Raw genomic sequence first — 22,880 nt, forward strand, 5'->3', positions numbered from 1 at the left:
ATTTGATTATTCATTTTTGTTCTCTAATCTTGGATTAGTTACATATGAATAGATTTCTACATCTATCCTCCATCCCAACTTTTGGATACTTTCCTTTTCTGTCATTCTCTACATTCTGAGCTATTTTCTCAACTTTATCTTCCAGATTACTGATTTAGTTTTCAGCCATACCAATGGTTCAATTCTCCTGATTTTTAAAATGTATTTGGGGAATTTTTAATTTGTCATGGCTTCTTTCATGTTCCCTGCCTGCTCTTCTTTTTTTTTTTTTTTTTTTTTTTGTGGTACGCAGGCCTCTCACTGTTGTGGCCTCTCCCGTCGCGGAGCACAGGCTCCGGACGCGCAGGCTCAGCGGCCACGGCTCACGGGCCCAGCCGCTCCGCGGCATGCGGGATCCTCCCGGACCGGGGCACGAACCCGTGTCCCCTGCATCAGCAGGCAGACTCTCAACCACTGCGCCACCAGGGAAGCCCTGCCTGCTCCTTTTTCATAGTAGCCTCTTCTTTTGTGGGAACCCACTATTGCCTCAAACCACTCTGAAGATGCTAGTTCACTTTTTCTTGTCTTCTTTCTTTTATCTGTTTCTCCTGTGGTGAGTCACTCTTTTACACATCTTGACATTTCTCTTTTACCAAATATTTGATGATCCTTGATTGGTCAGTAATATTTTTTTAAATAAGAAAGTATGTTGGTTGGTTATTATAGGTAGTTGGCAAAGTTATTCTTTGCAGTTTGGAAAAGCAGTTTACTCATAAGACCCATCACTGAGTGGGGGACTAACTGTACAGTTCCATGTGTGAGAGGGTCAGCGACAGGCTTCTTTCTAGGGTGTTCAGACAGTTCAGCTTGTATCCTCATAACCTTCGAAGTGAGGCGGACTTTATCACAGATGGTGACACTCTTCGGTGGATCTCACCCTTAGGTGGAGTTGCCTTTCCTTCTGCCTCCTCTGAGTTGCATGCGAAGGGCCCGAGTTATCTCCCGCTTTGTGCCAACAGCCATACAGGAGGCCTCCCCAGGAAGCTCTTCTACCCTGGTTTTTGAGCACTTCCTTTGTCTCTAGGAGGGGCAGATGCTGCAGCCAGCTGCTCCAGGGACCTGGGGAGTGGGGAGACACCTGCACCCGTGTTTCACAAAGTGTCTTCTAAGTCCTTCCACACTGAAAGTGTAATCAGGTCCCACCCCAGACCTGCTGAATCTGAGTCTGCATTTTAACAAGAGTCCTCGGTGAATCAGAAGCACATCAAAATCTGAGAAGTGCTGCTCCGCAGGGTCCTTGTTGCTGCCCTTCAGCTCCTGCTCTCCATCCCTGCTGCCTGGGCCCAGGCCCTCGGAGGCTGGCGTGGCTCCGCCTCTGCTCAGCACTCTCCTGGGCATGCTCCAGGTTGCCTTTCACATCAGCCACTCTCCCTTTGCTATATAAGTATTTCCTACTTAGGAAATAGTACAGTAAATGCCCAAGTGCCCAGTATCCAGCTTAGAAATAAAATGTTACAAATATAGTTGAAACCCTTGTGACCATCTCTCCTGATTCTCTTTACTTCAGTTCTGAGCACAGCCCCATGGCCACAGAGGTACCACTCTGGTGGGACTCTGTAGTGGGGTAGGCACAGACCCAAATGGCACCCTTAGCTGATGTGGGGCCTGAGACAGTATGAGATGGCCAGGGACAGGTAAGGTCTTAGGACTAAACTCACCCACTTGGTTGGGATAGAACAGATGAGGAAAAATCTAACTGGGGCGCTAAGACACTGTAGCCAATGGTTTGAACTGAGAGCTAAGGCAGTGGTGAGTTGAGGGAGAACAGCATTTGGTCAAATCTGCATCCATGAGACTGACACGTGAGCCCACAGGAGCTTCTAGAGACCCAAAGAGACACAGATACAGGGAAATGGCATCCAGAATGTGTCAGTAGGAAGCAGGCCCCTCCACAAGGTGGGATCCAGAGCCCAGGAAAGAAGTGACAAGAGCAGGGCTGACTCCAAACCCTAGAGAGAACAGTCTCCTGGACAGAAAACCAGTGTGGTGGGAGATGGGTATTCAGGCCCTGGGAGCTAAGAGGTTCAGTTGCCAGAATTTGGAATCAAAATAGGGCTTAGGTCTTAGAAAAATAAGGATGAGCTTGGATCAGACCAACTACAAGAGTGAAGATGCAAATTCTTAGACACTGGAGCTACTGAATTTCTTCCTGCTGACACTCAGAACTTGTCCTAGACTTATCTGATCAAGGTCAAGGAACCTCAGCCGGGGAAGAGGGAAAGCAAGGAAAGGAGAGGGGAGAGGAGGCAGAAGCTAAGAACCAGGTACGATCCGACACCCATCACTTGACCTCAGAGGGACTTATATTTTTCAGCATTTGTAAACAAGCCAACATATGCCAAGTTCTACACAGAAGTATAAAGATTATTCTGCACCCCCTGACCCAAACCCCCAATCGCCACGCAACAAGTACCCCAGTGCCCCAGGAAGACCTCGTTCCATCCCATAACTCATTTTGAGCATCTTCTGTGTGCAAGGCACTGGGCTGTGAACCGAGTCTTCAAAGGGGAATAACACCTGCCTTGACCTTCAGCAACTCCTGTCCCATCAGGAAATGAGACATGCAAACAGATCGTTTCAGTCAGCATGGAAAGGGCTGTACTGGAGGAATTCCTGGCTTCATGGATTGGGTTGCATGACTGAGTGGAGTGAGGTAGGAGAAAAGGGGTAGGGGGGAGGAGAGGCAAAGCAGGAGGGAGACACAGAGGGGACACCCAACACGATGTGTTCCATGAACCATAAGGACTTCGCTGCTTCTGAAGCACAACCCAAGGTAAGCGCGAAATGGCCAGAGATCCTAGGGTATGGAGTCTGAGAGCCCCGGGTTCAAATCCTTCCTCTGCCCCACACCATTTGTGTGACCTTGAACATGCTACTTAATCTCTGTAAACCTCAGATTTCTCCTCTGACTATTGGGGGATTCAGGAAACAAGTGCTAGATATACCACTGTTACTTAGTAAAAGGTCCATGCTCCTAAGAGGATGAGGCTAAGGATGAATAAAAGACAATTCATAAACAAGGTGTATGCCATACTGCTTACTAAAATTGCTTAACATTTATTGCTCCCTTTAGGATTAGTAAATTTTAAGTCTCCTGAGATACATACGCTAAGAATTGGAATTGATTAGTCTCCATAGTAGGAATGGATCAAACTCTCCTTGTTCTAAGTTTCCTCCAAAAGTAGTAGTTATTTTATTCTTCTTTGTCCTTATACAGATATATTTAGCGAGACCTACCACATATGCCTGCTCTGACAAACCCCACGTAAAGTACATCATCAACGTTCACGGCCCCCTTGCATAATGAGGTACAGTCAATTACCAGTGAGCCATGCCCGTGTCTGATGGATGGGGAGACAACCTCTACAATCTCCCCAAAGGTAGAAATTACGGTGATTTCTCTTGGCTTTGTAGATTATTTTTTTTATTTTTACCGTATACTTGCAAATGAAAAAAATAAATCTGGTTGTCTGTGAATTTCCAAGAATTTTATCAAAATGATGAAAAAATACTATGAAGACACAAGTTCCGAGGAGCCTGATCATTGCCTGGCTTCCTTTTTGTGCCTTCCTATTCTTCAACTCTTCACTGAAAAGAGATAGCATCTCTTCACCAGAGGGTAAAAATACTAAGTACAGAGGATAAGCTATAGAGATAACCTTCTGCTGAGTCAAGACGTGGCTGAAATTTATGCCAGGAATTCCGTTCACCACACTGGATGACTGATTCTCTCTGCAGCCAGGCGTCAACTGTAACAGCTTCTCCAATGGCCAAGGTCAGTGTTTAATGGTGATGGTTTTGATTTCAGTGAAGAATTCATAAGAGTCCTTGGCTCCTTCTCTACCCACACCAGAACTCTTCATCCCCCCGAAAGGCAGGTTCAGCTCTCTGATGAGCCAGCAGTTGGTCCAGACCAAGCCTGACTGTAACTTCTTGGCCACCCGGTGGACACGCCCCACGTTGCCTGACCACACCGTGGCGGCCAGTCCATATTTAACACTGTTGGCTCTTTGAATCACTTCCTCTTCACTATCAAAGGGGACGACACACGTCACTGGACCAAATATCTCTTCCTTCATGCAGCAGGACTCGTCCTTAATGTCTGTTATCACCGTGGGAAGCATGAAGTACCCTGCTCGATTCCTGAGGGGGAGGTTTAACTTATCCACTCCCTCACCGCACAGAATTTGGGCCCCTTCCATGCGAGCTTTCTTGATGTAACTTCTGACCTGGAGAGGTAAAAAATATACTAACAACTTATCGTTTGTCTTCACACAAAGCAGAGAAAATTCAATATTTTTGAAGCATCAAGATGTATAAGGTCATTCCCCTCCAAAATCTAAGGTTGATTATATTTTCACTCAGCTGCTAAGTAAGCCTGAGTGCAAAAGTGCTCTAAGTATTATCTGGGCATTCAGCCCTCATAGGTAAGAGGAGGAGAGTTTTTTATTTAATGTCTAAGTGCTAGGCATGCAGATAAATGCTTTTCTCACATTCTCAGGTAATTCTCTCAAAACTATTATAAACTACGTATTATTATCTCCTATTTGCTGATTATATAATTGAGCCTCAGAAAGGGCAGAGGGTTCAAACGGATAATAAACAGTAAAGCTAGAACTCACACTCAGGTATATTCAGTAGTTAAATACACAGACTAATATTTCTCACTATTTCTCACAGTCTCACTGGGGGAGACTATGTCCATTGCAGAAAATGGGAAGTTGAATGGTATATAAGACTTAATTAAAAGCCAGGGTGCCCTTCAATAGCTGAGCTTCCAGAACAAATAATTTCTAATGTCTCATCTCAGTACTGATTATATTGTGAAAATATACCTAGGTAATAAAGTAAAGCTCACAATAAGGGGAAATAAATTATGTAATAAGTTGACCCAGTGACTCGGAGATAATGACAGATTTTTTTTTAATATTGGTTACAGAAATGACTCATTATAATAATGGCATATCTATTTATATTTGAAAATGTTGTTGAAGTCACAATGATACACTCTTCTACCCCTGAGGGGCGTTATAAGCATAGGAGAAGTAGAAAAGTAATCCCCAAAAGTAAAAGTGTAAAACAACAGTCAAATAGTACATCAAAGGCAGGGTAAAGTGTGGAATGATATTTTGGAATCCTATGGATTATCATGTATCTATCTGAGCATTCTGCCCCAATGTTAGATTAGTACTCCATTGTAGAACTATATTCATTGTAGAGCTATATGTTTACCATGTAAAAATAAAAAGATAATGTCTCATTATTAATTTTGCTTCAGTTTATAGAACACTTAATAAGCCATGAAGTCAAAGACGTTTGAAAAATAGAGCATTTGGTAGAGCTTTATATTCTCCACTATTCCTCCTCCCCAACATGAACAATGATCTCAAAGCTTTCCCAGAAAAGCTCTCATTGAGTTTGTGGGTAGAGTCCACAATACATCTGGACTTTTCCTTCCCCGACTCTCTTGCTCTTTTGAAGCAACCCGGTCACATTAATTAAAAGATGCCAGAGGCAGCATCCTGTGTGAACAAGGTGAGTGCAGGTGAGTCTCCAGAGGCCCCTGCTGGATGTAGAGCCCAAACTTTTATCAGTGATTCAAACAGTGCAAGGAGCGCTCTGGTTTGAGATGATTGTGTCTAAACAAAACTACATGATTCTCTCTTTGAAGCTCTTGGGATAATAAAATACCAAGAGAAGTGTCAGTTTTCAAATTGTGAACTTATCAAATTATTTAACATATAAGTTACACACTAAACTGAATTTCTTTTCTAGAGAAAGTATCACTGGATGACACAATGATATCTATACTTGCAGCTCAGAAAACAACTTTGTAACTGTTAATGTGCTATAAATGCAATGAAATATTCTTATAAAACCTTTTCTTGAGAGGAGAGAGCAGAGAGTAGTTAGCACTTAATATTGAGTAGTTTTGGCCATAAAATCAAAGCATAGAAGTTAGAAGAGTGGGCTTGGGAGCACAGCAGTGCTCAAATCCCAGTTCCTCCACTTATCAGCTGAGGGATTTTAAATGCTCTACACCTGGACTTCCTTGGTGGCGCAGTGGTTAAGAATCCATCTGCCAATGCAGGGGACACAGCTTCGAGTCCTGGTCCGGGAAGATCCCACATGCCGCAGAGCAACTAAGCCTGTGCGCCACAACTACTGAGCCTGCGCTCTAGAGCCCACGAGCCACAACTACTGAGCCTGTGAGCTACAACTACTGAAGCCCGCACACCTAGAGCCCATGCTGCACAACAAAGAGAAGCCACCGCAATGAGAAGCCCACGCACCACAATGAAGCCACAATGAAGCCACAATGTGGCTCCCAGTCGCCACAACTAGAGAAAAGCCCACACGCAGCAATGAAGACCCAAAGCAGCCAAAAATAAATTAAAAAAAAAAAAAAGAAAAGCTCTACGCCTCAGTTTCCTCACTGGAAAAATGGGATTGACTGTGTCACCTATTCATAGGGCTCTTGAGAGGACTAAATAAAATAATACACATAAAATACCTAGTGTGATACCTGACACATAGTAAGTTTTTGAAAGTCAGCTGCTGTCGTTTGCGTTGATGCTCCTGGTGATGGTGATGATGATGATGATATAATGCACGATCTGACACTCACGAGCTAAGAGATTTCAGGGATGCTCCCCACTGTGTACATTGGGGTGTGGGGTTAACTGACAGAGGAGGACAGGAAACCGCAAGAGTGGACCTTAGTTAGACCTGAAGCCTGGCCTTATTGGGGGATATACCCGTGAACTTCCTCTGTGCTCACCCCCCCACCCCCCCCACCTCACTGTCAACACTCAAGGATTCTCTCTCTCTGGCTATCTGCATCTTTGGAAGTCTGGCCTAGAGCCAGATTCTCCAGACAGTCAAGCAGGGAAGGATTCTGGAGAGTCAAAAGGAAAACAAAAATGAAAACAAAAAGCAACCCTGTGAAATAGGCAAGGGAGATTTTTCTGCATTCCCTGAGGATAGAATCACCTGCCATTTCCTGTGGGTCCGCGCCACCGTCCTGGGAACCTACGAAGTCACACTTGCACTTAGGAGCCCTTGGCCATTACAAAACAACTGTCACAGCCTCTAGCTGGATTCTTCTGTCACTGCAACACCATCTGTTGTGACAATCCCACAGGATGGAAACAAAGATCCCGTGGCTAATTTGATTTATTTATTTATTCATTCATTCATTTATTTTTGGCCGTGCACGGCACGCAGGATCTTAGTTCCTGACCAGGCGACCAGGGATCAAACCCGCGCCCCCTGTGGTGGAAGCACAGAGTTTTAACCACTGGACCACCAGGGAAGTCAATTAATTTGATTTGGAGAAGACAGAGACCTACTGCAGAAGAGGAGGGGTGGAATGCAAGGATGGCAGCCGGCCATTCCTTGGCTCGCAGACCCCAAATCTTCCTGGCGAAAGGAGAGGAAAGACGACTCTCAGTGGAGTGTGCCTGCTGCCGCCCTGATCCCAGATCAAGGTTTGGCACACTGAACTGAAAAGAGTCACAGCCTGAAAAAGACACACATACACTTCCCAAGCTGCTTCCACTGGCTCCCTCTCAAAGGGCAGGGACACCTAGGGCTTCCTCACAAGACCTGAGCTGAGAGCCCCCCATCAGGGGCCCACCTGGTGAGAGACCCAGAGGGTAAAGCTGTGACTCCTTGCATCCAGGCACGTGTTCTGGGCAGAGTAGTAGGGATGGAAGGTGTCCAGGGACCCTCTGAGCCACAGCAGGAAGGTTCTGAGACTTTATACTGGGGAGGGGTGGGGACTCTGAGCACAGCTGAGAGGAGGGATCCACCTACAGGACCACAAAACAAGGGGAACCCAGAGCTACCCGAAGTTTTATGTGTGGTAGGATAATGGAAATACCATCTTTATTGTTCTTCCTTAAAAAATAAAAATAAATGGCTTACGATAAACACTATTTTTAAGTTTTTAACTATGAAAAACTATTTTTAACACTGTGTAAAATCTTCCCCCTTAGAAGCAATAGAACCGTGGAGCTGAGATGAGCTACCACCTTTCCGAGCTGGACTTCTTAAAAGGGCAGCGCGTGAGCTCAGCACAACCAGGCTTTAAGTCCCATCCTCTTGGCTGTCTCGTTATCATGGGGCATCATCTAAGGGGCACCCATGGGACCTTGATTATCCTTCTCCACTGAAAGGAACCAGGGCTCAGTAGACAGAGGTCCTGTTGCCCGTGTGGGGCAGAACAACTCACATGGCCTGAGGCTGCTTGCTGTCAGAGAGCAGAAATGCTTCGGGGAGGGCCTGCGGTGGAGCTCAGGAGGGCATTGGGGAGGCAGGCTAAAGAGAGGGCCCCTTTGGGCCAGCAGGGATACACTGAGCATCACAAATATTGTATTAAAGCCCACAGGCGTTACAATACATTGAAACCTGGTGAGCCTGTATTTGACCCAAGTTCACTATGTGGGGAAAAAGGGACAAACACTCAGAGTACAACAGAGAAAAGCCCTAACTACCAATAGGAGTCAGTGAATGGCATCAGTTTCTCTCACACACAAAAGACAGTGTGTGTGAGACAGTTTCTCTCACACACAAAAGACAGGGGGCTACAAATCTTTCAACTGCTACAGGAAAGTCAAATACTTTGATTTGTTTCACTGATACACCTCCCCTCATTGGGGAACTTAAATAGTTATTATAACAGTGCCTACGACAGAAGAGCAGTTTTTCTGCTGAGTTAATAAAGAGAACTTTGAGTCTCAGGTGAATGGTGAATTGCAAAGGGGACCTTAGATGACACCATGGCCTGAGTCTACTGGAAGATGCTTCTGGGAAGTTAATTCTGTGCCACAGAAAGCATTCGGGAACATGCAGGAGGTTATTTTTCACCACTTATTTGCATGTGTGGGCAGGTAGCGTGTATCCCTTTGCCTAGAACAGCCAGATAAGGGAGGACAAGGGAGCCTCTTGTATCTGGTGATGCCTCACTCCACAAGGGTGGGAACATCCACAACTGTGGGTCCACCACAGGCACTCTGGGGACAGCTGCCCATGTGCCTGCAATCTTGTAGGTGAATTTGACTGGAGGAAAACACAGTCATGCTGGCCGGTCTCACTTTAAATAAATGACCACATATTTATTTAATGTGATCATAAATGATCACAGCTCCAGGTGAGCCCTTGGAGCTGCCCCAGCAACAATACAGTCACTTCGAAGCCCATTCTCTCTCTTGATCTCCTGCAAGACTATCTCACACCTTTTCCTCCTTCTTGAAACCTTCAACACCATCTCCCCTCCTCACCCTGCTTCCCATTTTACTGAGAAAACAAGTAAGAAGAGACCAGCGAGACTGAGACTACACCTTCCCACCTATGGGCATCTGTGCTCCACACTATAGTGAAGGTAAAAGTTAAAATGTAGTAAGTCTACCAAATCTGTGCAGTGTCAGAGAGTTCTTCAAACTTAAGTGAAGGCTCTTTCCCTCACTGGTTAACTGATAGGGGTGTATTACCATTACCCTTGGTTGGCCTGAGTTACTACAGCTGGAAATGAGGTCTTTTTAGCTCTGAAATTCTATGACTTATTTTGGGAGTCCCACCAGGTAATGAATTAAAATGACCTTGAAGACCCAAATTCCATAAGCCACCCAGAGAACATCAATGGCTTCTCCCACGGAGGCTCCCACAAGTCACCCCACCAACTAAGGACCGCATCATTTGGATTGGATTCGCACTTCTAGACTCCCGTTTGCTGTAAGCCAGAGGCAGACCCTTACTGCCTGGGGACTGACTGGGAACATTTACCGGTGGAAATCCCTGCCACTCTCAGCTCACATCATTCTCATCACCTGACCTTTATGCTCTGCAATTTGCCTTCCTCACTCTACTGGTGGCATCTCTTTACTGACTTCTCAAGTTCATTTATGCCATGTAGGTGCTGCTTTAACCTGGACTGCATTTCTGTATTCATCTCTAACATTTTCAGACTCTGTATCCAGAGACAATTTCCCACACATCATAATTATCAAAAAATAGGGTAGTAATTAACAGTATTTCAAAGCACAGATAGTGTTATGCCTCGCGCTGAGCTCCTCTCAAAATAAGAACTCTTTCTGTAACTTACACACAGGGATTTACTTACTTTCTCCAAATGAGCTTTACTGATCAGAGCTCCCATGTCGGCTGATGGGTCAGAGGGAATGCCAACTTTCCACATTCTGGTAGCTTCTACAAACCTCTTTAAAAATTCACTATAGATGCTCTTCTGGACAAAGATCCTGCTGGTGCAGAGGCAAATTTCACCCTGCCAAGAATGACACATGAGGACAGTGACAAAACAGGAGGGCCCACTCCTTCTTGGATAGATCACCCTGCACTTCTGAGTGCCTGTCACGTATCAGGCACTGGTCTGGACAATGGGAGACAGTGGTAAACAAGATGAAGTTTCACCATGTGGAATGCACTGTCTTATAGGGAAGACAGGCAACAGCACAAGTAAAGCTCAACGAACAATATAACTTCAGGTTGTGACCAAAACAATACAAGAAAACTAAGCAGAGAATGAGAATAGAAAATAATGGGGGGGGGCAGCTTTTACTCCCTTTTATTAAAGGGAGTCCTAGAAGGCACTGGTGAACAGGGGATATTTGAACTGACCCTTGATTGACGTGAAGGAGCTGGATGGATGAAGATCTGAAGGAAGAGAATTCTCAGCTGTAAATGTAAAGGACCTGCCACAGGAATGAGCTTGGAGTGTGTGAGGAAAGGCAGGAAGGTGAGTGGGGCTGAGGGTGGGGATGGAGGCAGGGACAGGGGTCAGAGGGATGTAGAAGACAAAGGCAGGGGGCGAGGAGCGAGGCAACATCACACAGGGTCTTACAGGCTCATAGACTCACAGCTTGCATTTTATCCGCAGTATCATGAAAGGACCATGGAAGGCTTTAAGCAGCAAGATGATGGGATTGGATCTACATTTTAAAATGATCATTCTGGCAGCTGTGTGGAGAATATAATTGGAGAGAAGGAGAATGGGAACAGGGGAGTGTTAAGAGAGCTTTTCAGACATTCGGATAAGTGGAGGTAGCTTGGACAAGGCAGGATCAATGGAGATGAGAAAAGTGATAGGAGTCCACTGAGGTTAACAAATTCTTAAAGGGGCATGGGACCCCAAAAGCATAAGGAAACTGGCATAGATGCTCTGGAGAAATGATAGGATTCAGGATAGATTTTAAAGATAGAACTAACAGGACCTGTTGGTGGATTAGTGAGGTATAAGGAAAAGAGAAAGTAAGAACAAGGATGAGTCCCAGATTTGGGGCCTGAGTCTCAGAGTGGATGGTAGTCTCTTCCCTGGAGAGGCAAACACAAGGCGGGGAGAGCAGAGGTACCGCAGGGAAAGGAGAGGGAGGGGAATCAAGAGTTCTGCTCTGCACAGGTTAAGTTTCAGATGCTACTGAACATCCAAATAGAGGTACTGAGTGTTCCAGGGAGAGGTGCTAACAGATTTCTGAGTGAAAAATCATCCTTATCATCATTTGAACATAACATGTAATAGTTTACAAACCACATTCTGGACTTGTCAGTATTGTGTATGTATGATTGTACATATATGCATAAATAAATATTTTCATCACATTGATATTTCATCTTCACAACAACCCGTCCAACAATCAGGAGGAACAAAGTTGCCCAAGGCTCCTCCATGATGTTAAGTTAAGAAACTTGCTTGAGACTTGTTCAGGTATTTATTTCTAAGTGTGTGAATGCATTTGGGATGCTTTGGGGAGGGATAATAAGGTTTCCAGGAGCTAGGATACCTGGACAGCAAGAAAAGACTGGGAAAACTATAAATAAAGGAATGGGGAAGCTTGGAGAAGCAAAAAAGAAGTCATCACCCGATAAAAGCCGTGTAACTCAAGAAGAGGAGTTCGCTGCACAGGAGACGCCACAAGGCTTCTGAGTGACATTATGATTGAACAGATAGTCAATGGAGTAACACAATGTAACCATTCTCCTTTCACTGAAATAGTCCTGGATTGACTTACTCACCCCAGTTTTGCACTGTGATGCAACAGATCCAGCTTGACAGGGCTACTGAGTTAAAAACAAGCAAATAAACAAAGGGGAAGAAAAAACCCAGAGGACATACCTGGTTGGCAAAGCTGGACCTGACTGTGGTCGGAACACACTCCTCCAGGTTGGCATCTTCAAAGATGATGGCAGGATTCTTGCCCCCCAGCTCCAGCGAGAGCTTCTTGCAGTGGGGAGCACTCAGCTGTGTGATCCGCTCGGCCGTGGGCTGGCTCCCAGTGAAGGAGATGAGGGGCACCTCTGGGTGGGACACCAGCGCCTCGCCTACCCTGGGTCCCGTTCCAAACACAATATTTACAACACCTGGTGGAACACCTGGGTGGGAAGCAGTATCGGTTTCAGTGATTCTTCTCAGTATGTCGAGGACTTCAGGTTACATGGAGATTCTCCTTCAAAGTTCAACGGCGTGAATGGGGTTGGGAGGGAATGTTAACGGCTGTCTCTGGTTCAATAGCAAAACAAAGACTACAGCATCACCTCTGCCTATGCTATGCCCCGGGCGGGATTTCTCCGGGGGCTTTGTCCTAGAAAAAGGCAGGGTTGAACATTCTATATAATTCATTCCATAGTATTGACTGGGCCTCAGGGGCTGAAGATACAAATACATCCTCAGGCAGGTCGGGCCCCAGGAGGGAGGAGAGCACTGCTCCAAGCTGGCATCCACGACTCACAGTTCAGTGGGCAAATGTGAAGTAGAGGGAGCATTCATGCACTAAAGAAACCAGAGAAGGGCTGGGCTTCCCTGGTGGCGCAGTGGTTGAGAGTCCGCCTGCCGATGCAGGGGATACGGGTTCGTGCCCTGGTCCGCGAAGATTCCACATGCCATGGAGCGGCTGGGCTCGTGAGCCATGGCCACTGAGCCTGCGTGTCCGGAGCCTGTTGCTCCGCAACGGGAGAGGCCACGGCAGTGAGAGGCCCGCGTCCCGCCAAAAAGAAAAAAAAAGGAAGCCAGAGAAGAGACTGACTACCTCGGCCCAGGGGAGTGAGGGACGGCTCCCCCAGGAAGGTGAGTCTTGAGGTGAAGGTCCAGCTTCCCATGATATGGACGCACCATCACCCTCTAAGACTGACTGACCAAGAACACCCCCAAGTAGGTGCCCCAATCTTTTCTATCAGGAAACTCTACTGCTCTATATCTGCATGTATTCATTTATGTGTTTTATGGATTTTCCTGTTCATTACATATCGACCACTAGAAGGTACTCCAGCTAAGGGCAGACATGGGGTCTGTGTTTTGCCTTTCATTGTATCCACCATGGCCTACTTTGCCATATAGAATGAATACCCATTAAAAAAATTTTTTTTAACACATCACATTTAAAATAAATTAATGATAGCCATTATCAAAAAATCTGGAAACAATAAACGCTAGAAAGGGTGTGGTGAAAAGGGAACCCTCCTGCACTGTTGGTGGGAATGTAAATTGATACAGCCACTATGGAGAACAGTATGGATGTTCCTTAAAAAACTAAAACTGGAACTACCATGTGACCCAGCAATCCTACTACTGGGCATATACCCTGAGAAAACCATAATTCAAAAAGAGTCATGTATCACAATGTTCATTGCAGCACTATTTACAATAGCCAGGACATGGAAGCAACCTAAGTGTCCATCAACAGATGCATGGATAAAGAAGATGTGGCACATATATACAATGGAATATTACTCAGCCATAAAAAGAAACGAAACTCAGTTATTTGTAGTGAGGTGGATGGACCTAGAGTCTGTCATACAGAGTGAAGTAAGTCAGAAAGAGAAAAACAAATTACTGTATGCTAATGCATATATATGGAATCTAAAAAAAAAAAAGGTACTGATGAACCTAGTTGCAGGGCAGGAATAAAAATGTAGACATAGAGAATGGACTTGAGGACACAGGGTGGGAGGGGAAAGCTGGGGCGAAGTGAGAGTAGCATCGACATACATACACTACCAAATGTAAAATAGCTAGCTAGTGGGAAGCAGCCCCATGGCACAGAGAGATCATCTCAGTGCTTTGCGTTGACCTAGAGGGGTGGGATAGGGAGGGTGGGAGGGAGGCTCAAGAGGGAGGGCATATGGGGACATCCGTATGCGTATGGCTGATTCACTTTTGTGTACAACAGAAGCTAATGCAGTATTGTGAAGCAATTATACTCCAATAAAGATCTATTAATAAAGAAATAAAATAAATGAAAAATAAGATATAATGCTACATATGTATGCTATTAAAATAATTTTAATGAGAATAAAAAATTTAAAGAGTACCAGTAAACGTTCACATTTATTGGGTACTTCCTGTGGGTTGGTCATTGTTGTAAGTGGGCTACACCCTATAGATCTCCCAACAGCTCTGTGAGGTTTGTCGTATTAATACATTGATTGATTACGTTTCTTTGAGCTCCAATGTTAATAAGTTAAGAGCTATCTACTGGCCAGTACTTCTCAGAACCATTTTGCCATTTGATCCAGACACTAATGAAATTTTTCTAGATAAATCTGCCTTCTACCCTTAAAAGATTCTGGTTATAAGAGAAAGAAGGCAGTTTAATTGGCAAATAACGATTCAGTAAAACTCAGAATAGGAGGCTAAGAGACAGGAAAGGGAAGGAAGTCCCTCCAGAGCTAGGATGTGCCTGGGTCACGACAAGGAAAATTTTAAGCTTAAATAGAGCAGAACCAAAATTAATAGGAAGGGCCAGTAATCTGCCGTCAGTGGACACTTCAGGAATGAGAGCAAACGTTTGGTGCCCACAAGGGAAAAAACCAAATATTCTAGGGCTCCCAAAGAGGTATTCATGGTGTATCTATATAAATATTCGATGATTTTATTTCAAAGAAAGTTCATTTACCAAGTCTGTTTGAATGCCCCGGACTAGAGGAGCTGGCTGTTGACATATCCAGAATGCCTTAGCACGTTGTTTTAGCTTTCTTTTCTTACGCAAGTTTCTCTTAGAGTGCTCTAAAGCAGAATTAAGTGATGTCATTCACACCCCCTCCCAATCCCAGTGGAGAAACTGAGGGCTCATGTCAGGTGCAATTGGACCATCATACTCTCAGTGTTTGTTGGAGGAGGAAAGTTTGGCAAAGCCAGCCCAGGGAGGGAGGGAGGATGGGAGGGAGGGACAGGCTGTCTCGGTACAATAGGTTTATTCATTCACAAGAATAAGAGCAATGCTGGGTAAATAAATGGAAACATAAAACTCTCAGGCAGGGGCTTCCCTGGTGGCGCAGTGGTTGAGAGTCTGCCTGCTAATGCTGGGGACATGGGTTCGAGCCCTGGTTTGGGAAGATCCCACATGCCACGGAGCAACTAGGCCCGTGAGCCACGACTACTGAGCCTGCGCGTCTGGAGCCTGTGCTCCTCAACAAGAGAGGCCGCGATAGTCAGAGGCCCGCGCACTGCGATGAAGACTGGCCCCCGCATGCCACAACTAGAGAAAGCCCTCGCACAGAAACGAAGACCCAACACAGCCAAAAATAAATAAATAAATATATTATAAAAAAAAAAAAAAAAAAAAAAAAAAAAAAACTCTCAGGCAGACCAGGTTCTGGGTTATATGAAAGAGGAGGGTGATTAGAAAAGAGAAATCAGGGGCTTCCCTGGTGGCGTACTGGTTCAGAATCTGCCTGCAAATGCAGGGGACACGGGTTCGAGCCCTGGTCTGGGAGGATCCCACATGCCACGGAGCAACTAGGCCCGTGAGCCACAACTACTGAGCCTGAGCGTCTGGAACCTGTGCTCCGCAACAAGAGAGGCCGCGATAGTGAGAGGCCCGCGCACCGCGATGAAGAGTGGCCCCCACCTGCCGCAACTAGAGAAAGCCCTTGCACAGAAACGAAGACCCAACACAGCCAAAAATAAATTAATTAATTACTGTCAGATGTAGGCTTCTGACATCCTCTGTCACATAGGGGAGGACCTAAGTCAGGCACCAGCAGATAAACAAAGCTTTAAAAAAAAAAGAAAAGAGAAATCATCATAGATCAAGACGTAACTGATCTTAGGAGTGAGTGGTCTGTGGAACACGGCTCTGTGGCACCCTCCCCAGCTCCCTGTGTATCCAACACAGGATCAAAGCAGAGCGGAGGCCCCACTTCTATCTCACACCAGGGAACCGGCAGTCAAGAGGCGGGGAAGAAATACCTTGGACCTTTGCAGATACTAGAGATTCCATTTTTCAAAGAAAGGGATAGAATGCGGTCTCTTTTGTAAGGGAGGGATGGCACGTTCTGGGACAGGAGGGAGGTAGGGATGTTCATATCATGCACCTTCCAGAGGCCTGGGGCAGCCATCGACATCATCCCAAAGACCTAGGCTGGGTGGCCTCATTCTTCCATAGGATACAAGGGAAATGGGCAGCTAAACTAGGGTCATGAGGCCCAGTGCTCTTCCCTCAACGGGCACAATTTAACCTGTCATCTAAACCCTGGAATAGGAACTGGCTCAACTTTCCTGGAAGCCAATGTGTATGTTTTTGCTTTGAGAGAAAAGGCATACAGGAGAGAGATGGGCTCTTACCAACCACTCCTTCTATGGATCTAAGTGAGCCCAGCAACACCTTCTTTGTGGGCTTGAAGGAAACGAGCACAGCAGAGACTGACAGAGCCTGTTCCCCACCACCTGCCCATCATTCCCACCCAGGCTGGGCAGAGACATGAGCTGAGGGCCTAACAGTGAGGGGCTTCCTGTGGGTTACAAGCTAGAGCCTCCTGCCTGCAACCTTCCAACCCCGGTGCAGTGTTGGCTGAACACTCCAGGCGAAACCAGGAACACACCTTCCACGTTTTAAACCATCGGCAAAAGGGGGACAAGGAACCATAGTATATCAGCATCTCAGCAGTGGTCCCAAATGCAGGGAAAACTGAGGGGTGTATATTCAATTCTCTTGAAAATGGGCTGTTTCTCTTAGGCATTCTATAGCTGTGCAAACCAGAGAGGTACCTAGCAATATTCTTCTTTGCATCAAAATCCACTGTTGTTTCAAACGTACTATTTAAACTGACTATTGGAGACAGTCTGGGGCAGGCTGGTGTCTGAGTTTATCAAGCTCTTTAAGCCGTTTGCTGTACTGCTATCCTATGCTCAGGCGACTGCCCGTGGAGCCCGTGCAGGGAGGAGCTATCCTGCAGTAGCATGTTCTGGGGATGAAGAAAGGAAGCAGTGGGCACGAGCCCCGTGGATGAAGGGGATTTCTCAGAAGAGGATCAGGGAAACGAAAAATCAGAGATGTCCCTGGGATCTGTTTCGGTGCTGAGCAGATTTCTATCCAAAATAACTTTTCAAATGTCAGTGACCCTACGGTGGCCGAGGCCTACAAAACATACATCTCCAAAGCCAACCGCGTGCCCCCCCTTAAACCCCATCTCCCAATTACCTGCTTTCTCCAGGAGTTTGCACATCATCCACGCGGTCACAGAAGTCAGCTCGCTGGGCTTGGCTATCACAGTGTTGCCAGCAGCGATCGCTGGAGCCAGCTTCCAGGTCAGCAAGTAGAGGGGCAGATTCCAGGGACTGATGAGACCAGCTAACAGAGGATAACAGAAGCATTGCCAGCAATGACATTCCCCTCGAAGCAGATGGGCCCGACAGGCTTTATGAATGCAAACTCCTTCATGCTACACCAAACTTCAGCTTACTCTTCCAAAATCCCAAACTTTTGTAGCCAACTTCAGGGAACTAATTCTAAACTGTATTACAAGCAGCTGTACCTTTTAAGACTATAATCAGGACAGTCTACTCTTTTCTTGATGACTTACAATTATATTTATGAACAACAGCAATATAAGTTCTGGGGCTAAAAGACTGTTACCTGTCCCTAAACATTCTCAGAATGTGATCAGTTTTGAGATGTGTAGACTGATCTCTGTACTGTTTAAACTTCTCCCTCCTCATTAATCAAACAGGCCAGCTCCTATTTCTTCTAAATTTCTCCATCTCTGTTTCTAATCTCTTGTGGATTGAGACATAAAATTTCTAGCTGTTCAGAATTATTTGTAAAATAAGAGCAATAGGTTCTGAGACTGTGAAATCCATTTTCGCTAACCCAGAGTATTTTTTAATTAAAAAAAAAATCTTTCTAGGTTCTCACCTGTATTCTGACCAGATGGGTTTGCTGGGTAAGTAACAGAACCAACATCTGCAGTGGGTCTCCATGTAACATTCTGAAACCACCTAGGCTTCTGACCATAAAACGTGTAAAAATAAAACCTACATTATGAATCAGTAAATGGATCCACCTTATTTTATACTCTGCCCTCAAGTCTGAGCTATGAAAGTGAACATAGTTTACATTATTAAATTTCCCACTGAAAAACCTGCTCTTTAGGGGATAACAATATTTTTGCAGCATAATGTACTAGCATACTTCTTACGAGGAGGTTTGAGCTTTCATAACGCCTTGAAAATACCATTTCCGAAGGGCTCAGGTAAAATGTTCCATTTTCTTCCCCTTTAACTTATCTTCTTTTATTCTATCATAAAATATAACTAGTAAAGTATGGACGGTAGTTGGTTTTTTCTCAGAGGAAACAGTGACATCTAGTGGAAACTTTTAGTTATTGCAGATATTTATATGTCCTCTAAAGGGCAAGCAGCAGAGAAATGAAAGAGGGAAGTAGATAATCCAGTCAAGGCTTATTTACCATGTACCTGGCACTGTTCTAAGTGCTCTACACTTACTAACTTACATAATTCACACAAAGATATATAAAGATAAAATTAAACGATCCTCCCAGTTTCCAGATCAGGATACTGAAGCACACAAAATCTAAATCACTTACCCCACACATAACCTAAAATCTATGATCTTAATCACAACGCTCTCTGGAAATAATTTGGTATGTTTTAATTACAAGGGACAAAAAGTCCTGGATTGCGAATTTACAATCAGTATCATTCTTTTTCTCTGTGATTCCTCCAGAACAAGTTTCCAGGAATAACTAGGGAATTTGACACAAAGAAAATAAACTAGAATTGGATTTTTAAGGCCAATTAAATTTCAGATAAAGTAGAAGAAATTTCTACTTTCCTTTTTTTTAAGTCTGTTCCTTTAGATCAATTCTACAGGGCTGACTGAGCATCTCTACGTACAGCTGTGGTCCAGGCTTTCACTGCAGCACCTACCGATGCCCACGGGGGTCCGAACCGTGTAGTGGAGACAGCCCAGGTGGTCCATCTGTGTGCACTCGGACGTGTGGTGCAGGATGGAGGAAGCGAAGAACCGGAAGTTCTGTACAGACCGGGGAATGTCCATGGTTCTCGCCAGGGTTAGGGTTTTCCCTGTAAGAAGTCAACAGCAGAAGGCGCTGTCAGTGTTCTTCACCTCGGACTGGGAGGAAGCAATACCACACACGTATCCTGCTCACACTGAAGTAGCCTCTGTTTCTTCCAGCCTGGGATGGGCATTCATTGGTTACAGAGAGCGTTGATCATAGTTTGATAAAACTGTGAAACAATTAGATGTGAGGTTGTAAGATGAAGTAGAGGGGGTTAGAGTTGAGTCAAATAATCTTTGTTTTGTGGACTGAACAATTCATAGCTATCATCAGGAATTCGCCAGATGCTATCACTTCACCCACACCAGCTCTTTCAATTCAAAATCACCAAGCTTTGGACATGCTACAGAGGGGTTGGAATAATGGGTGTTAAGACAGCTGTATTTGCACATCACCAAAAAAGCACGTGATGATATTAACTGTCCCCTCAACACACAGTGGAGTCACTAAGGTGGACACATGGCAGAACCACTGGTGGGAAGCTGGCACAGGATGCTGTGTGGCCCTTGCTCACCCATCATGTGCCCCATGCACATCCTAGATATATGCTTCCCTGGATTGTTCCTCAGTTATCTTTAGTGATACAGGGAGACTCTGCAGTGTCAGGAAGCATTTTTTTCTGAAGGGTTTGGAGTCAGGCTGCTTCTTAACTTTAGGCTGCTTTACAGCACGCATGTAAATTAAAAAGATCTTGGCCTTTCCTAACAGATATCATTACAAAGATTTACAGACATTTACTCCATTACCCTGACTTCTGGGAAGCAGTTAAAAAAATTGGGAAATTGTGTTGGGAGTGGAACAGTGACCGACATATCAGAAATCTTTCTAAAAAACTGTGTGACTGCTCTTCAAGTTATCTTTGCTTTTAGCAAATAAACTTATGTTTACCAAAGGGGAAAGGAGGGGGAGGGATAAATTAGGTTGGGATTAACATATACACACTACTATATATAAAATAGATAACCAACAAGGACTTACTGTAGAGCACAGGAATTATATTCAATATCCTGTAATAACCTATAAGGAGTAAGAATCTGAAAAAGAACATATATATGTATATATACGTACATATATACATATATAAGACAATTTGAAGAGCTGTCACATGTATATGTATAGCTATAGATATAGATATATATCTGAATCACTGTGCTGTACACCTGAAACTAACACATTGTAAATCAACTATACTTCAATTAAAAAATAAATATCATGCCACAACTACTGAAGCCCGTGCATCTAGAGCCTGTGCTCTGCAACAAGAGAAGCCACCGCAATGAGAAGCCCGCACGCCACAACGAAGAGTAGCCCCTGCTTGCCGCAACTAGAGAAAGCCTGCTCACAGCAAGGAAGACTCAATGCAGCCAAAATTAATTAATTAATTAATTAAAATTTAAAAATAATAAATGAATCACGTAGTGAAAAGAAAAGAAACAAATTTGCTTTGAAACTCTCTACTTAGAACTAGTGGAGGGCTGCACCCTCAGCCCTCGTTCTTCCTCTCTCCCCATATCCATGCCCTTTGCCATACATCTTTGCAGTTCCTTCCACCAAATATACAGTGTATTTATTTCCGTTCCTCCTGAACTGGCGTTGGGCCTTGACTTGCTTTGGCCATCAGAATGAAGCAGAAGTGGGCCAGTTGCAAGCCTCGGCCTTCAGAGGCCTTGGCTGGTTTGGCTTTCCATCCTCTACCACTGCCGTGAGAAGCACATGGGTGGGCTAGCTGATAGGTCCAAGTGGGTGGGGGTAACATGAAGAAAGTGTCCTGAGTTCCATCCACACGGTTAAGAGGCAAGAGATCAACTGACAACCTGGAAGGAGCGTGTGAACCGCCAGGAAGATAGTGCGTGCACTTCCCATAAAGAAGGGACAGCGGCGCTAAACCCGGGCTCCGCTAGAGAGAGCAAGCGTGGGAAAGAGGGAAGAGGCTGGCACAGATGCCTCTCACCTTGGTCCCTGGATTCAGCCTGGGCCAGCTCCTCCAGGGACTGTTCCAGCAAATCCGCCAGCCGCTGCAGCACCTGCGAGCGCTCCTGGGGGCTCCGGGAGGACCAGCCCGGAAAAGCTGCTCTGGCGGCCTCCACCGCGGCTTCGATCTCGGAGGGGCAAACGGAAGAGGGTCGCCTTAGACTGTTGCTCCCGAGGGTTGGGTGAATCCAGAATCCACAGGTCCGTACATGGCTAACGTTTTTTCTGCCTAATTGCAAGTATTCGACACTCCCAATACTGAGTCGCCCACAAAGTGGTGTTTACCTGACCAGCAAAGTCGGGGCACCACAAAAAAAGAAAAATGCTCCATTTTGATCAAGGTATCCAGAATGTGGCGATAATAGAATCTATTTGAGTAGCAGGTATACATTTTCAATAATTTCAAAATATAGAAAATTTCTGAATATCATATGAGAGGAAACTTAATTAAGATGTATGGAATCTCTAAACTCTTAATGCAGTTTTGACATACTTGATAAGGTCTAAAAGTTTCTTTGAAATCACATCCCAGACTGTCATTTTCACTTGGAATGACTAATCATATTAGTTATTTATTGACTAATTTTTATATATAACAGAATGTGCTAAATGCTTTACACAAATTATTTCATTAAATCTCTTTTAAAGTTCTGTAACATGAGTATTGCTAAGCCTGTTTTACAGATAAGGAAACTGAAACACAGAGAGCTCAAGTAATTTGCCAGAGGTCACACAGCTAATAAGTGGCAGAATCAGGATGCAAACCCAGATCTCTGTGGCTCCCGAGACCACAGCTGGCCTGCTATGGCATAACCACAGTCCCAGTCCCCTGCCTGGCTCCGCCCAATGGAAAGGTCCTCTGTTGGAGAAGAGGGCATCTGTGGTTGAACAGATAGCTTGGGGACCTGGTTTTAGAGCTAAATCCAAAAGGAAACAATGTATAGGAAGGTATCAGCAAAGCCAGTTCATGGAGGCAGAATGAATTAGCAGGGTTTCTGCTGTCTTTCTCCTCTCTTAGGCAAACGTCTAAGCAATGCCTTTTCCAGAGATGGCAAATCCAGAGCCTGTGTCTCTCCCTTCTCCTCTCTCACATGCATGACATTTATAATCACTCACAGCTTTCTTCCACCACTGGACCCAGGCTCAGCCTCAGAATCTTTTTCCACAAGCTTCCGGCATCTTTCTTGTATTACATGATCTGACAATTCAGCTGCCCTATCACCCCAAATCGGATCTACATGCCTTCTCATTTTCTTTATGTGAACAAAGTCACCTTCAGCTGAGCTAAAATAGGTATAAAAGGATTCTTGTCTTAATTACAAATGTCTGCAAAGTTGGTGGTTGATGCCCTGCTGCCAGCCAATAAGAGGACGGTTCCTACCTACAGCAGTCAACGTCAAATCTAATCTTCCTACAGTTGTTGATGCAAAACTCTGATCTTTTAGAAAAGCAGAAAACTCAAGTCCAGTCATATTTTCTAAGTTGTCCTATGTCACATGTCCTACATCCATTTAATGTAGAACACATATAATGTACTA

The 22,880-nt window shown here is 44.9% G+C and overlaps 1 protein-coding gene across 1 annotated transcript in view; it reads right to left on the bottom strand.

Moving 5' to 3' along the window:
- Nucleotides 1-253: 253 nt before the first annotated feature.
- The window catches only part of ALDH8A1 (aldehyde dehydrogenase 8 family member A1), a 31,395-nt gene continuing 8,768 nt past the window's right edge, over nt 254-22,880 (bottom strand). The window contains exons 3-8 of the mRNA XM_004317506.4: nt 21,323-21,470; nt 19,220-19,375; nt 17,472-17,621; nt 12,170-12,426; nt 10,163-10,324; nt 254-4,268 (exon numbers count right to left, since the gene is read on the bottom strand). Coding sequence (XP_004317554.3) covers nt 3,816-4,268; nt 10,163-10,324; nt 12,170-12,426; nt 17,472-17,621; nt 19,220-19,375; nt 21,323-21,470 — 1,326 coding nt within the window. The 3' untranslated portion in view covers nt 254-3,815. The remainder of the gene's footprint in view (nt 4,269-10,162; nt 10,325-12,169; nt 12,427-17,471; nt 17,622-19,219; nt 19,376-21,322; nt 21,471-22,880) is intronic.

This window comes from Tursiops truncatus, chromosome 12 (assembly GCF_011762595.2).
Source record: "Tursiops truncatus isolate mTurTru1 chromosome 12, mTurTru1.mat.Y, whole genome shotgun sequence".
NCBI classification, from domain to species: Eukaryota; Metazoa; Chordata; class Mammalia; order Artiodactyla; family Delphinidae; genus Tursiops; species Tursiops truncatus.